The 14,461-nt window shown below is 37.8% G+C and overlaps 1 protein-coding gene across 1 annotated transcript in view; it reads left to right on the top strand.

Moving 5' to 3' along the window:
- Positions 1–6,701: 6,701 nt before the first annotated feature.
- cpne7 (copine VII) overlaps positions 6,702–14,461 on the top strand; it is a 51,896-nt gene continuing 44,136 nt past the window's right edge. The window contains exons 1-2 of the mRNA XM_079865497.1: positions 6,702–6,905; positions 8,807–9,358. Of these exons, the coding sequence (XP_079721623.1) occupies positions 9,080–9,358 (279 nt within the window). The 5' untranslated portion in view covers positions 6,702–6,905; positions 8,807–9,079. The remainder of the gene's footprint in view (positions 6,906–8,806; positions 9,359–14,461) is intronic.

The raw sequence follows: 14,461 nt of genomic DNA, 5'->3' as shown, positions 1-14,461 counted from the left end.
TTAGTGGCTAAAAGTAATGTCTGAGGGGGATATTTTTAATCATACAAGTTTGGTTAATCAAAATATGAGAAATATGTATTTTTATAAATATGGGGGAAAAAATAAACTCATGGTAAAATTGTCCTCATGTCCTCATACATCACAAATATATGACTTCAAGTACAACTAAGTACCGTAATATAATTAAATAAATTTGTTAAAGATTTTGTAAAGTGTGAAGATGCCAATTTTTCTAAGCCGAACAACTTTTTTGGCAAGTACTGTATAAACTGAGGTGAGTGAGAATGCTCCTCATTCTCCAGAAGATGGCAGTGTTTACCTTCATGGATGTTTATTTGCTTTAAGTTTTTTGTGGTTTGTTAATGTAGTTTAGGGATAACTTTATATGGAGAAATCTGATAGGTGCTGTCTTTTGTTTTAAGCTGCTGTAAGTGATATGAACGGTGCACATGCATGCCAGAGGTTGCATTCTTCCAGTGGTCATTAGACCGATCAGAGTCAAGACAGTGCATTATGTTCACAGGCCTGTGCAAGTGAGACTATCATCCACCCAAAAAATTGAATTTCTGTCATTTACTCATCCTTGTGACAATCCAAATCTGTATGCATTTCTTCTGCAGAACACCGATGTTTTGAAGACTGTTGGGAAACAAGCAATGGTTTTCATTGCATAAAAACATAATTTCTTACCTCATATATTGTTCCACAGAACAGACCTGAGGTTGTGAAAATGACAGAATTTGCATTTTAGGGTGAACTATGCAGGATTTGTCATAGCTGCTGAATTTGCATATTGTGTTTGTAACCTGAGGTGAAGCCTTGATTAACATCTGTCAGCACAGTTTAAGGGATTTGTCTTCATGATGGAAATACAAATCAGCTAACTGGTGTTTCAATTCATGTTTCGAAATGCCAATATACTCTGTCCTTGGAGTGATGTCATGATGTCCAGTGGAGGTTTTTGATGGATGAATGGGCTGTGGGTGTATTATGCAAACATTGCATTCCCACATTATATCTATATGTGGTGTGTGATTTTGAGCAGGATCATTTCTATCATTACTCGGTTCCTGCCAGGACTGTGTTTTGGTGCTATCTTTATTTGTATTGTGTAACATCTGTTTTATCAACTTGTTTCTCTGAGGCTTTTGCACTCAGATGCTTTAATGACTGTTTTAGTGAGGAAACGATAAGAATTGGGTAATGGTTCATCATGTCCCAGTAGTGCTGCTGAACTGAAGCTGAAGTGGCCTAAATCAATTATAAGGGAAGTAAAGGGACTGTTAACTGGGGCTCTCCACAATCAATGAACCATTGGGATTTTTCCATGAAAACCTACATATCACGGATCAATAAACCAAAAATATCTTGACCCAGGAAAGATGAGTGGGGAGATAATCACGTATGAGGTTACATAAGAAATGGAGAGTGTGTCCTGTAGTTACCCTTGATTTGTGAATCAGTGGTGGAGAGACTTGATTTAGACCACTCATTGAAATACTTGAATGGAGAATGGTAGGCTACAATAAATATTAAAGTACATTATTAGAACAAATGGTTCTAAACAGTACCAGATTATGGTTGTTCGGCTAACTCTCAGGACAAATATGATCTAACGTTTTGCTAACGTTCCCATTAAGTTATGAAAACTTTATTTCTAAATGTCCAAAAATGTTTTAAACACGTTTTTCTTAGTTTTGTGAACGTTAATGAAACATTCCATTTTATTCAAGCATTATGGGAATGTTACTTTGAATGTTCTCTGTAGTCTACAATCTGAAACAGTAGCCTAACATTAAAAAAATTGTTAGACGAACGTCAAACTAAAACATTGCAGAAAAAGACGATCCACGCTTTGTTTTTTTTTTCTGGTAATGTTTTGAGAATATTAAATAGCCTACTATAACTCTGAACAAACATTTCGTTATTGGAAGAACGTTTGTTCATAACTTTGAGAGAACCTTGACTAAGTTAGCTCTGAGAACGTTAACAGAACGTGAACGTGCTAAGTTACATAGAACCTTAAAGGGATAGTTCACCCTAAAATTTTAATTAAGTCATCATTTACTCACCCTGGCGACACGTGCTGTATATTTTAAATGTTCTGGGGGTATACGATAGGGTTTGGTGAAAAACAAAGCGAAATTTAACGTATTAACAAGAATCCTGACCTTGGCTGTGCTGTGGTCTTCTCTGCGGCTCCACGACGTGCGCGTTCGCGAGACTATCAGCGTCCCATTTCACTCTGCTTTTAGCTCGATATGCTACATTTAATGATAATTGACATTGAACACAAAGGAAAGCCATTAAGTGTATGAAGGCCAAAAGTAGCTATTGTGAATGGACAGACAGTGTGTGAACGTTTCACAATGCTGATGAAAAGTCAGGATAGCTTTAATGTTTATACATAAACCCAAGTAATAATTTAGATCTCTAACAATATGGATCCTAAATTCAACATCTCTGTCACTTACTTCCTTAATGGAGAAGAGGAGAGAAGTATTCACGCTTACACACACTTACACAGTGCTTTTTTAACAGAACATGATTGGTAAACCAGCTAACATTTATCAACATTTAATCAACCTGTTGAGAGTGTGCTGACAGGCTATGTGTTTAGTTTAATGGCTGAGCTCCAGATCAATAATGAAACGGTTACAGATAAACTAAAAAGGCTAAACTTGAACTAAAAGAACCATTTTAGAATAAAAGGGTCTATTTATAAACACTTAGCCCACCTGCAACAAATTCCTCCTCAGCATATTTATGGACAATGATATTTACTTATGCATTCCACCAGTACTCCATTACTGACACTTTGCTTCAATCAAAATAAAATCTCAATAAATGCTGTTCTAATTGAATAATTAAATTACATTAGGGTTTTTTAATGCATTGAGGAGAGAAACCGTCCAAATTGTTTAAATATCTAAAACTGATGTTGAATATCTAAAAAGATGTTGTACATTTAAGTAGATGTTCCCGCTCTGATTGATGTCACATGCTGTTTGTCCTTCTCATCAGGATTCTGGATGGAGTGGCTCTTGATGTTCTCCTAGAATCGCAGACTAAATTAGCCGAGCCGGGTTAAGATGATCAGTACAGTGGCCACAAGCCCGCAACTCCTTATTTTTCCAGAAACCAAACAGCACTTAACCTTTGATGAAGCCCATTCCATTCTCTCTCCCACTTCACTTCCTGACCAATCCACATATATATATATATATAAATAAAGGTTCAGAAAGTTTTTTTTTTTCTTTCTTTCTTTGCAGTGATGCCATTAAAGAACCGTTTTCTGTTCCCCAAAGAACCTTACATGGAACAGTTCTTAAAGAGACCATATTATGCCCTTTCACAAAGTCTTAATTTTGTTTTTGGGGTCTAATAGAATGGTTCCCATGCTTAAATGTTCAAAAAACACTTTTTTTTTTTGGTCAGTGGCTATAATTACACTAAGTGCAAACAGCGATAGCTTTTATTTACGCTAAGTGAGAATAGCAGTCTTTCTTTGTAGGCTACTAAGTGTAAATAGTAGTTAGATGCTATTTATACTAAGTGCAAATAGTGGTAGATACTATTTGCACCTAAGTGCATATTATAAAACAGTGCAATAATATCAACATATTCAGTGGTTATATTCATTCAAATAAATGGATACCGCCTTATTGGGACATTACTTGTCCCTAAAGCCCTCCCCAGCACCTAATCTTACCCGGTAAACACTTTATTCCTACTATTCTATACCCATTAGACTTTATAAATACGTTTAACTCATTTCCAAGCTGATATATGCTGGGAAATGGGAAAAGAGTTGAAGAATGACGCCACCCGCCTTCCTCTCCACACCACTGACCCTGTTATCAGCGGAATTTCTTTTGTAATTTTATCTGGCTCAATTATTGCTCGTTTCCACCGAGCGGTACAGTACAGTACAGTACGATTCGGGACGATTTCGGCTTGTGTTTCCACCGCCAACAGCCTAACTTGATAGGCGTGGTGTATGTCGGTGTTGTGCCGAATTTCGACCCCCCAACAAATTATTACCCCCCTAGTATTGGTAGGTTTAGGATTAGTTGTGGGGGAGGGGTTAGGATTAGGGGTGGGGTTAGGATTAGGCAATCAGGTACTGACTTCAACGAAGGGGGTCATAATTTGGCAGGGAGTCGAAATTCGGCACAACAGCGCCTCTTGTGTTGTCATTCCCCTTGTAGCACACGCAAGTGATGATGATTCTCTGTCAACCAATCAGCATTCTGCAGTGAGTCTAGCTCCACCCTTTCAGACTACTGTGCTATGAAAGGGTCCCAAATGAATGGGATACCATACCGCTTGGTGGAAACGAGCCATTAGACCATTGGTTGGCGGAGTTATTGTAAATAGCATCTGCCAACAAGCCAGGCTATTTGCACTAGGTGTAAATTGGCACTCCATTATTTTTTCACATATTTTACATTGTTGCAGCACCTTTCTTCCCAGTCTTTCAGTAACACTCCATTTAGTTCCTGTGTCTATGAAGCCCCTCCATCCAAAAAGCAGACTGTGCTCTGATTGGTCGGCTTTACCAGTATGTTGTGATTGGTCAAACGCTTTGAGCGTGTTTGGAAAATGTCACAACTCAACCAGGCCTCGCTCTCTTTATTTTGCGTATCCCATGGGCGGGAATTATTTAAATGAGGAATATTTGTTTCCAAAAGAAAACTCAGGGAGTTCAGAAACAGTGATAGAGACTTTGTACTTTGTAACTTTGCAGAACTTTTTAATGCTCAAACAGCAACATTACACACTAAAGAAAGTTGAAAATGTAAAAAAGCATTATAGGTCCTTTTTAAAGTCAACATGAAATCAAAATGTATAATTCTAAGAATGTTGCAATGTAAATGATTTATCCGTGCACTTTCTTTTTTTATTCACAAATTACATGAAGACTTAAAAAAAAATTCTTAGTGTGAAAAACTTTTGAAAATGAATCTAAAAGACTTTTTTTCACTATAAAGAACCTTTTGTGCATTGGAAAGGTTCCATGGATGTTTAATTAAGGTTCTTCATGGAGCCATAGATGCCAATAAAGAACCTTTACTTTTATGAGTGCAACTACTGTCCTATCTAAACAAATAATAATAATGAAGAGAAAAAAGGTTGTGGGTGGAACAAAAAAGGTTATGGTACAGTGGCATCTGTTGCATGCATTTAGGTTTTACCTCTGTGTAAGCCTTCAGACTGCTATAAGATGTCAATTGCTCTACTATTAGACTGCAACCTGATTGATTTGCAAGTTATGTTATATCCCGTCTTGGTGTTTGTGCTTAGCTGACTTCAACATGCATCCGTGCTGCTCAATAAACAAATGACAGGAAACTCCCTCCAATCGAATGAGAATATCATTTCTAATTTATCTCAAAATCTTGTCTAATGGCACTCTTCTGATTTGCGATAAAGACAAATTTGCTTCTTGGACCTTAGTGCTTTTTGAAAAAGAATCCTAGTCAGATTGCACGGTATCTAATATAATAATATTATGTAAGAGTTGTCTAACAATGCTATTTTCACCACTTTTGCCATTATGCCGCTATGCCATTATGCTATCAAAAAGAAAAAAGAATGCATCAGCTAACAACATAAAAGCATTTCAATAACTCTTGAGCCTTCAACATCTTGCTCATGTGGCCAGGCTGATACGCCACACACTGACATTATACTCTGAGATCCTGACGTTAAGCCATTCCACAAAAAATGGGATGCCTTTGTGTCTTTCAGTAACACGTGTAAATAATGTCAATAAAAAGGTATAATTGCATTCCCTTGTTTCATTTAGATGCCTTTCGTATTGTCAATGCATCAATGGCTTTGAATTCAATGACAACATTTCTATCCAAGTGGAATTTATTTTCGAGGATATCAAAACACTCTTTTCAACCAAACAAATCATTATTATTCAACCATTAAAAATATGAAATTAAAACTGTTTGAAGTAAACATTCTGATTATAAAACATTAGTGGCTAATTTTCTTAGTTAATGCGATAAAGAAAATTGTTGTATCGCATATTGAAATAAAAAGTCAGATAATGTAAAATTCTGTCAAAATGACATGATCATTCCTTTCAGGAAGTGCATGAAACTAGAAGGAAAATTTCCTCTGTATTTGAGTAAGGAAGTATCTTAAATGTCAAAATTCCATGATTTTGAATGGAATTGTCAGTATAGTTTTGTTTATAGCAGTGTCAACTCTGCCAACCCTGCATCAGGGGTTGTCATTAGGTATCCCTAAGTTTATAAACAGAAATTTTACTCAATTTATTAAAATTTCCCACTTTATTAAAATTGTCTTAACATTTAAATTAATCATTTGATACAATGCACATAAAGGCAACATGTTTTTACATTGTAGGCCTAAAAATGACCTACATGTAATTACAGCTGTAGCCTAATAATTAATTACACTGTTGACCCTTCCCCTGCACCTTAACCCACCCTTAAACCTACCCATACTGTACCAAACCTGTCCCTAACCTTACCCGTCTCCCACCACAATAGCGGCACAAGTGTTTTGCAATACAACATGAGCACAACAGGCAGTAAGTATACATTGTAACTAACATTTATTTTTGTATGCAAGTAAATAGTAGTTAATGACACCTAATATAAAGTGTGACTGAGAATTTTATAGAAATGTGTTTAAAAAAACAAAACAAAAAGAAATTCACCAAATGGCATAACCCATATAGACATTCATTCAAGCTTGGTAAGTGAAAACTGACGTCATTTCTCCTGGTGAGGGTGTCGGATAAAGAAGCTGTTTAATTCACTTCAATGTGGCTCTTCAACGTAACATGAACTAGCGCGCGGTGGGCATGTGTCTCACACACACACACATACACACACTGAGAGAGGCAGCAGCAACAGCAGGTAAGAACACAGCTCTCTTATTTACAGTCATGTGTATTATTATTATTATTATATTGTATTATGTATTGTGTATTATTAGACTATGTTTTTGCATGCGATGTCAATGATGAGTAGGGACTAACGAATAGGGTGTTTACTATATGAGAATTAACTTGCTAGTGATTGCAAGTCTTTGCGGAAAGATAAGGGAGGCTAAAAAATAAATAGATAATAAACTGCATTAATTACTCGACACATACATTCACGCGAGTTTGACAAGTAATAGAGGATATAAAGTGGATTGTGGAACGTTGCGTTGCCGACGCGCGCGCGAGAGAAGTTGGACTAAAGTGTAATCTGTTAACACTCACTTCATAGTAGGCTACTCCATTTTAATCACGCCATTTAAACTGGATAATTCGCGTTAAACGGGAAAAGTTTGCTTTTCTTGTTGCATGCTAAAATTATGTAGGCTACAGTACAAGAGCCAGCCTATGAATATCATCTCGTTTCATGTGTCGTTTAACTTGTGGTTCTTCATATCAAATAATGTTTCAGGCACAAGCAGTGTATTGTCTTGTATAACGCCAGAAAGATTACTAACCGTGCTCGATTGGTTCTTGCAGTGAAGTGATATAGATGTGTGAGAGAGGACCTGTCTATGATCTGTGGTGCTGAACCACGCGCACACTAGGCTACTGGAGCGCTTTGCTGCCTGATATATTTACCTAGTCTCTTTTGTTTATTTGATCATTTAAAGGTTGAGTTGCTATAATGCATAAAACACACCATTAATGATATTGGTAATGTGATGACGAAATATGACCGCAGGGTACGAATTATGGGGTGCGGGAATTGGCTTGAACAGCGTAAAGAAAGTCAAAACAAAAGGTTGGAGGGGGTCTTAAAATTGCATAGTCTTCCTAAGGTTTATTACAAAGTTACGTGACAAGTTAGTCGGAACGCCTTAAAAGATCATCCACACGTTTTGGCACAAATCGGCAGTGGAGTTTAAAAAACCCCGCAAGGTCTCGAGACGCGTTTTTTTTTACTTGAGCGTCGCGTTTAGAACGCCACGTCATGCGCAAGATGATGCAAAAGAATCTCATGTTTACCAAAAAAAAAAAAAAAAAAAAAAAAAAAAAAACAATAGAAAAGCAGCGCAGAGGAATGCAAAAACGCATTCTGTGTGCACGGTCCCTCCCTTCATATGTATGGCAATTGTATTTCCCTATACCACTAAACCAATCCCTATCCATAATGTATCCCTAAAATCAGGGGGAAATGATGTGAATAACAAAAGCAGAAGCACCTAACCCTGACTGAAAGCCTAAACTTGACACAAAGTGTAAACCTATCCCTCAAATCTAATTTGTTGATTGTTCCAGGATCAACAAAGATGTTGCATGTTATTCACCCAGTTGCAGTAGTGGTTTTAAAGGGATAGTTCACCCAAAAATGAAATTGACCCTCACCCTCAAGCCATCCTATGTGTATATGACTTTCTTTTTTCAGACGACTACAATCAGATATATATATAAAAAAAAGTCCTGGCTCTTCCAATGGCAGTGAATGGAGGACGAAATTTTGAAGCCCAAAAAAGTGCACCCATCAATCATAAGCGTACTTCACACGGCTCCGGGAGTAACATTTCTCGTTATAGACTTCTAGTTCGTGAGTGGTGTTTTGTTTTGCTCTATCCTCTGCGCTTTCACGTTCATCAATGCATTATGCGTCGGGTCAGGGGTTACTCTTTCGCTTCGCTTACAGTTCTCACTTTTTTTTCAGTTTAGATTTTCACTTATTTATCTATATTCACTGTAGTCGATATTGTGGTTTCAGTGCTGCTGTCCATTCACAAGTAAATCATCAGAATGTACATCCTGACATTTCTTTTCCTCACATGCTTATGTCTTGCTTAGGCGTCTGTTGTGAAGAGGCTGTTAACTGAAGATCTCATCTGGGATTTTCCTGTTGTAATACTAATGGACATCTCTGATTTACAACACCCCATTTGATCCCTTTATATCTGAACCATTCCCAGCAGCCCATTCTCCTCTAAAGCGAATCAGATATAGAGATGTCTCTCCGTAAAGAGCTTTGAGTCGAACTGACAGATACTTTTAAAAGACATTTCACATCTTTTGCTTGACGAAGAAACAACACAAGGTCACGTTAAAAGGTTGACTCCATGAATGGGAGAGTCCTGCTTCAATCAAACTGAGGCTTTTAAAGATCGCCCGATTCACAGTGCCATCTCCCATCTCCCGCTGACCCTCCGCACTCAACTTTCTGTCAGCATGAGTGACTCTCAGGATGCCACGTCTCCAGTGGCAGGCATAGGAGGTCCCGTTGCTTGTGTTTCCAAGGTGGAGCTGCGTGTTTGCTGCAAGTCCCTGTTGGACCGGGACACGCTCAATAAGTCTGACCCCTGCGTCATGCTCATGGTACAGAACCAAGGTCAATGGACTGAAGTGAGTTTTCCTTTTTTCCTCTTTATTGGGTCTTTGCACTGTTGGAATATTTATTTTACAATATTGGTTTTGTTATAATGCAGTTTAGTTATAAATACTGGTCAACCAATTTTTATTTTATTTTTAATGACCGTGGGCTGATATCTAGAGAGCAGATTCGCCCAAAATGAGAATGTTATTGTTTACTCACCCTCATGTAATTCCTAACCTGTATGATTTCTTTCTTCTGTGATAGAAAAATACAGCCATTAAAGGGGAAAAAAAGATGCAATGAAACTTAATTGTGACAGAGGCTATTAGTCTCAGTGGTTACTGTGAGTTTGCCAATTAAGTCATGTTATTGAATCAACATAGTTTGTTGATCCTGGATCAACATTCCCATCTGAACATTGACTCCTAATACTCCTAAACCAAACCCTACCCATAACTTATCCCTAAAATCAGGGGTAAATGATAGGTGAATAACACTGATGTCGAAGCATCTATACCTGATTGTAAGCTTAAAGCTGCAGTCAGCAAGTTTGGCAGATTGAGGGGACTTAGCCAAAATTTTGAATGTTTACAACTCTCATGCCCCTCCCCCACTACCACCGAGCACCCTCCCATCGAGTTCGTGCTCGTCAGTGTGTGTGCACCAGATTTTCTGTGAATGCACCCGTCTTTTCAGCATCGAAGCATCATTTTCTTTTCCTTGGTTGTTTTGAACCACCTAGCTCTGGTTGTTAACCGAGGAATTGGAAGCTTGTTAGTAGATTTTCTCTCCGCCATCACGCTTCGTACAATCCAACACACCTGTGAACTTCAGGCGTGTGCATGTGATATTGTAACGTGCGCGAGGGGGGAGGGGGGATCTGTGGCGTGTGCACGAACTGTGATTGACAGTCAGATCTCACACAGCCCTGCGCTGATTGGACCAGAAGAACCAGGAGCGGTGGATTTTTGCAAAACAAATAACAGGCTCCAGGTGGAGGTAGAAGCGCAGGTTTTTTCTAAAACCGGCTGATTTCTGACGGAGGATAGTGTCGGTTTCAGAGAATATGATCAAAAAAATCTTGCCGACGGCAGCTTTAAACTTGACAAAACTGTAAACTTGTCCCTCAAATCTAATTGGTTGATTGGAATGTTGATCCAGGGGCATGTTGTACTTGGTGAAATCACATTCACGAAGTTGCAGTAGTGTTTTTTTCACCAAGTAAAACATGTTCCTGGATGAACATCCTTGTTGATCCTGGAGCAACATTCTAATCAACCAATCAGATTTGAGGAATAGGTTTACAGAATTTAACCAGCAATAGTAACTCAATGAGCAACTCTCATTTCCCTCAGATTTTAGGGATAAGTTATGGGTAGGGATATGTTTTTAGACAAGAATGTTGTTCCAGGATTATCAAAAGATGTTGATCCAGGAACATGTCTTACATGGCAAAATCACAGCGACCCATTTGGTATCATCCTTTTGCCCTCACTTATCAGTTACAGACTAATCAGGCCTTAAATTTATGGACAAAGTGGCAAAAATACAAAGGCAAACAAACGGCAGTGTTCAAAAATGAAATCATTTTAGAAATTGTATGACAGTAAGTCAAGTTTGGAACAAGATGTGGAGGAGTAAACAAGGACAGAAATAAAAAAAAATTTGGTTAAACTAACCCTTTAATGATAGGAAATAACATGTACACAAAAGTGCTGAGTTAGAATCCAATTTGTTTTAAAGAAAACACTCACACTTCACAAAAATATTGGAAAACGGGCACTATTTACTGACAAGGTCAATACTTTGCAAATGACCGTTATTGACCGATTAATTGGCCTGGCCAGTAGGGTTTGAAATGAATGGGGCAAAAAGGCCACCAAAATGAATTAAAAAAATGCTCCAAAACTCAAAATGTAGTGACAAAATAAAAATGCCACTGTATAAATTTTTGTCTCATATTTATATCATATGCTTAACTAGCCTCTATCATATGATATAAATATGAGACAAATGCCACTGTATACGTTTTTGTCTCATATTTATATCATATGGCAGAGGCTAGTTAAGCAGTATCACATGAGCAAGATGGCTGTTTTCCCAAATATCAGCATGATAGTCTGAAGTTTGTATTGTATTTTTAAATTGTACACTTGTAGTGTGTAGCCATTGACTCTTTCTACTCTTTAATGATTCAAATTTAAAACAGGCCAAAACACAACAAAAGTGTTGCATTTGAAGGCTTTGGGTTAAGAAGTGTTGGATGGGTATAATTTCGCACAATGCCTTCAGATGACATTCTGATAGTAGGGCTTGATTGTGAAGGTTGACTGGGCTGTTCAAAGTGCATGCGAGTGGGGGGAGTGGGCAGTTTTTGGAATGAATCTAGGCAGGGAATTGTCGCACACCAGGAAAGGGCGCTTGAAGCAAGGAGTGAGACCACTCTGGCGTTTTTTTTTTTTCCATATCAAAGCAGTCACTGTGAGGGGGAAAAAATTATCTGGAGCCACAGCAGTGGTTCTGAAGACAGCTCGGCAAAGCGGCGAAACTGTCTACAGCAATGTGTCAGGCTGAAGGATGAAATCTTAATCCTGGCCCCATTATTCCAACAACTGTGTCACATTCAACATCACAGGGAACAAGAGAGATGCCATCCTGCATCAGCTTGCATTTCAAAAGATTCCTTTTAAAGCAGGGACACATAAAACAGGAAAATGAAACCGAAAAAGCCATTGAGATGTTGTTGTGGACATTGTATGAATCATCACTGGCTTCGCTTTCCAAGATGTTTTTGACAATCAACATGAGTTGAATATCTTGAAAATGCACAAAGATGAGTCGTGTTGCAAGGGGAAAAAAATGCCTTTTCGTCAGTGTGGATTAGACAATCATATCAATAAATGCATTATCTTCACACTGTGTGCCAATGATTAAGTCTGACTGCAGCAGCAAGTTGTGATAGTTTTATTATTGTGAACATGATTAGCTTTCGTTGTGAAGTGTTTGTAGTGGTTGATGATAGCCACTGGATGAACAGCCTCTTAAAAGGGATAGTTCACCCAAAAAATGTCATCTTTTACTCACTGTCATGTTGTTCCAAACCTGTATGACTTTCTTTGTTCTGTCGAACACATAAAATATCTTTATTTTAGCTGTTTTTTTCCCCATACAGTCAAAGTGGGATCTGGACAGTAGCCATAATTGACTTACTGTATTGTATTGTATTGTACTTTTTAGACATTCTACTAGCTATAAGTAACTTTGCACCTACATGTCAACTAGCAGTCATTAGAGTATAAGTAAACTCTCTCCTTAATATCTGCTAACACATTATTTTGATGCTCCTCCAACAGACTTTCTACTGACTATAAGTAACGTTGCAAGTACATGTCAACTTATTCTACTAGCTCTAAGTCTACTAATACTCTAATGAGAGTTGCAAATTAATGAGAGTTATTTGACATATTGCAAAGTCATTTATAGTTAGTAAAATGTCTAAAGTGGATTATCGAAATAAAACGTGAGAAAGTGAGTAATTAGGAATTTTCATTTTGGGGGAACTAAAGTGTGTTGTGTAAAATGAATGAATGTGAAATATTGAGCTTTGGTTTAGGAGAATCCATGTTTTTTTAATGCAATCTTCTGTGAGCATAGAAGATCCATATCTGACAACCTTCCGTGTCTCATGTCTCAATACAAGTCTCTCAAACTAATGACCGCTTTATAGAATGCTATCAGAATATTTACAGACTGCCGTATTAGAGGTGTCACTGCCATCAATATTCTGTGCATAGAGAAAATATAGACTCACTGTGAATATCATTTGCATGGTTTTACACTTCAGTCAAAGAGCAGCAGTATTTATGTAATTAATGATTTTGATCTTTTCCCTGACATTAGCTTTTACACATTCCAGATTTCTTTTCACAGGAGCAGAAAAACCTAATATTAGACAAAGGCATTTTGCCAAAGTGAGCGCAAAACATATATGCAAGGCTGTTTTCCTGCCATCGTCATTAGTCTACATTTTCTGTCTTGAATGTCTGCCAGCCGATTTCAGGGATCTTGGCATGCATGTCTAGGATGTGTCGATATAGTCTAATTTTGCTTACAGGAGACCCAGCTTCACATATTCCACGTTCTCAATCCCATCCTATGCATATTCCCATGTTATTCCCATTACATCCCATGGCTTCTTAAATAAGTGGAACACGTTACATTGATCTATGATCATATTATCAGAATGCCCATGATAAGTAAAACATTAGGCTTTAATGTTCTCGTGCAAGCAATGAGCGTATGAATTGTCACAACATCACAATTGTTGCTGCTGTACATGATTGAATGATCGAAGCAACAGATATGTTCACCATTGTCCTGTTTTGCTAAACGTATCCATTTAAATCATAGCTCGATGAACACATTAGGCAGTTTTGTTGAGATGTCAAGTGGTTTGTAAAAAGCTTCCCAAATCTCTGACTGCTATCAGTTTTTGTTATCTTCCAAATGCAGACCCTTCACAGCAAAAGCCTGATGTTGAAACTGAATTTAAAAATGCACGTTTTTTTAAAACATTACTTAGGGCACATATGAATTCAGTATGTGTTTATGCACCGCACCTCAGAAAAACTTGAGTTCATAATTGAGTCCAGTGTAAAACAAAAACAGATTTTCAGATATTCTGCCAGAAAATTCTTATGCAAAACTCTGAGTGGTTGCGAAGACATTCTAAGCTGTTGTTAGAGTGTTGCTATGTAACTGCCTGTGTATTCTAGGCAGCTGCTAGCATGGATATGTGTGTGTAGATGCCAGATTCGACCAATCCAGACACTACGATGCGTCCGCCATCTTGGAACAGACAACATTTCAGATGCTGTTAGCACTCGCTGTTAAAATCAATAGGGCTTTTCACACTTGAAAAAGTTAACCCTGGGTCATTCTAAACCCTGGGTAAATGGAATCCTGGATTATCTTGCTTCACGTTTCACACTGCTCATAATTAATAGTTAACAATTAATCCTGGGTATTCATAAAATGACGTTTCACACTGGTCGTTCGTAAACCCTAGGTTAACATTCTTATCTGCTGGTCGAGTATAACATTCTTATAACAGGTCGAGTGCTGCAATCCAG

This window comes from Squalius cephalus, assembly GCF_949319135.1.
Source record: "Squalius cephalus genome assembly, chromosome: 3".
NCBI lineage: Eukaryota > Metazoa > Chordata > Actinopteri > Cypriniformes > Leuciscidae > Squalius > Squalius cephalus.
This window is presented reverse-complemented; position numbering and strand designations above follow the sequence as displayed.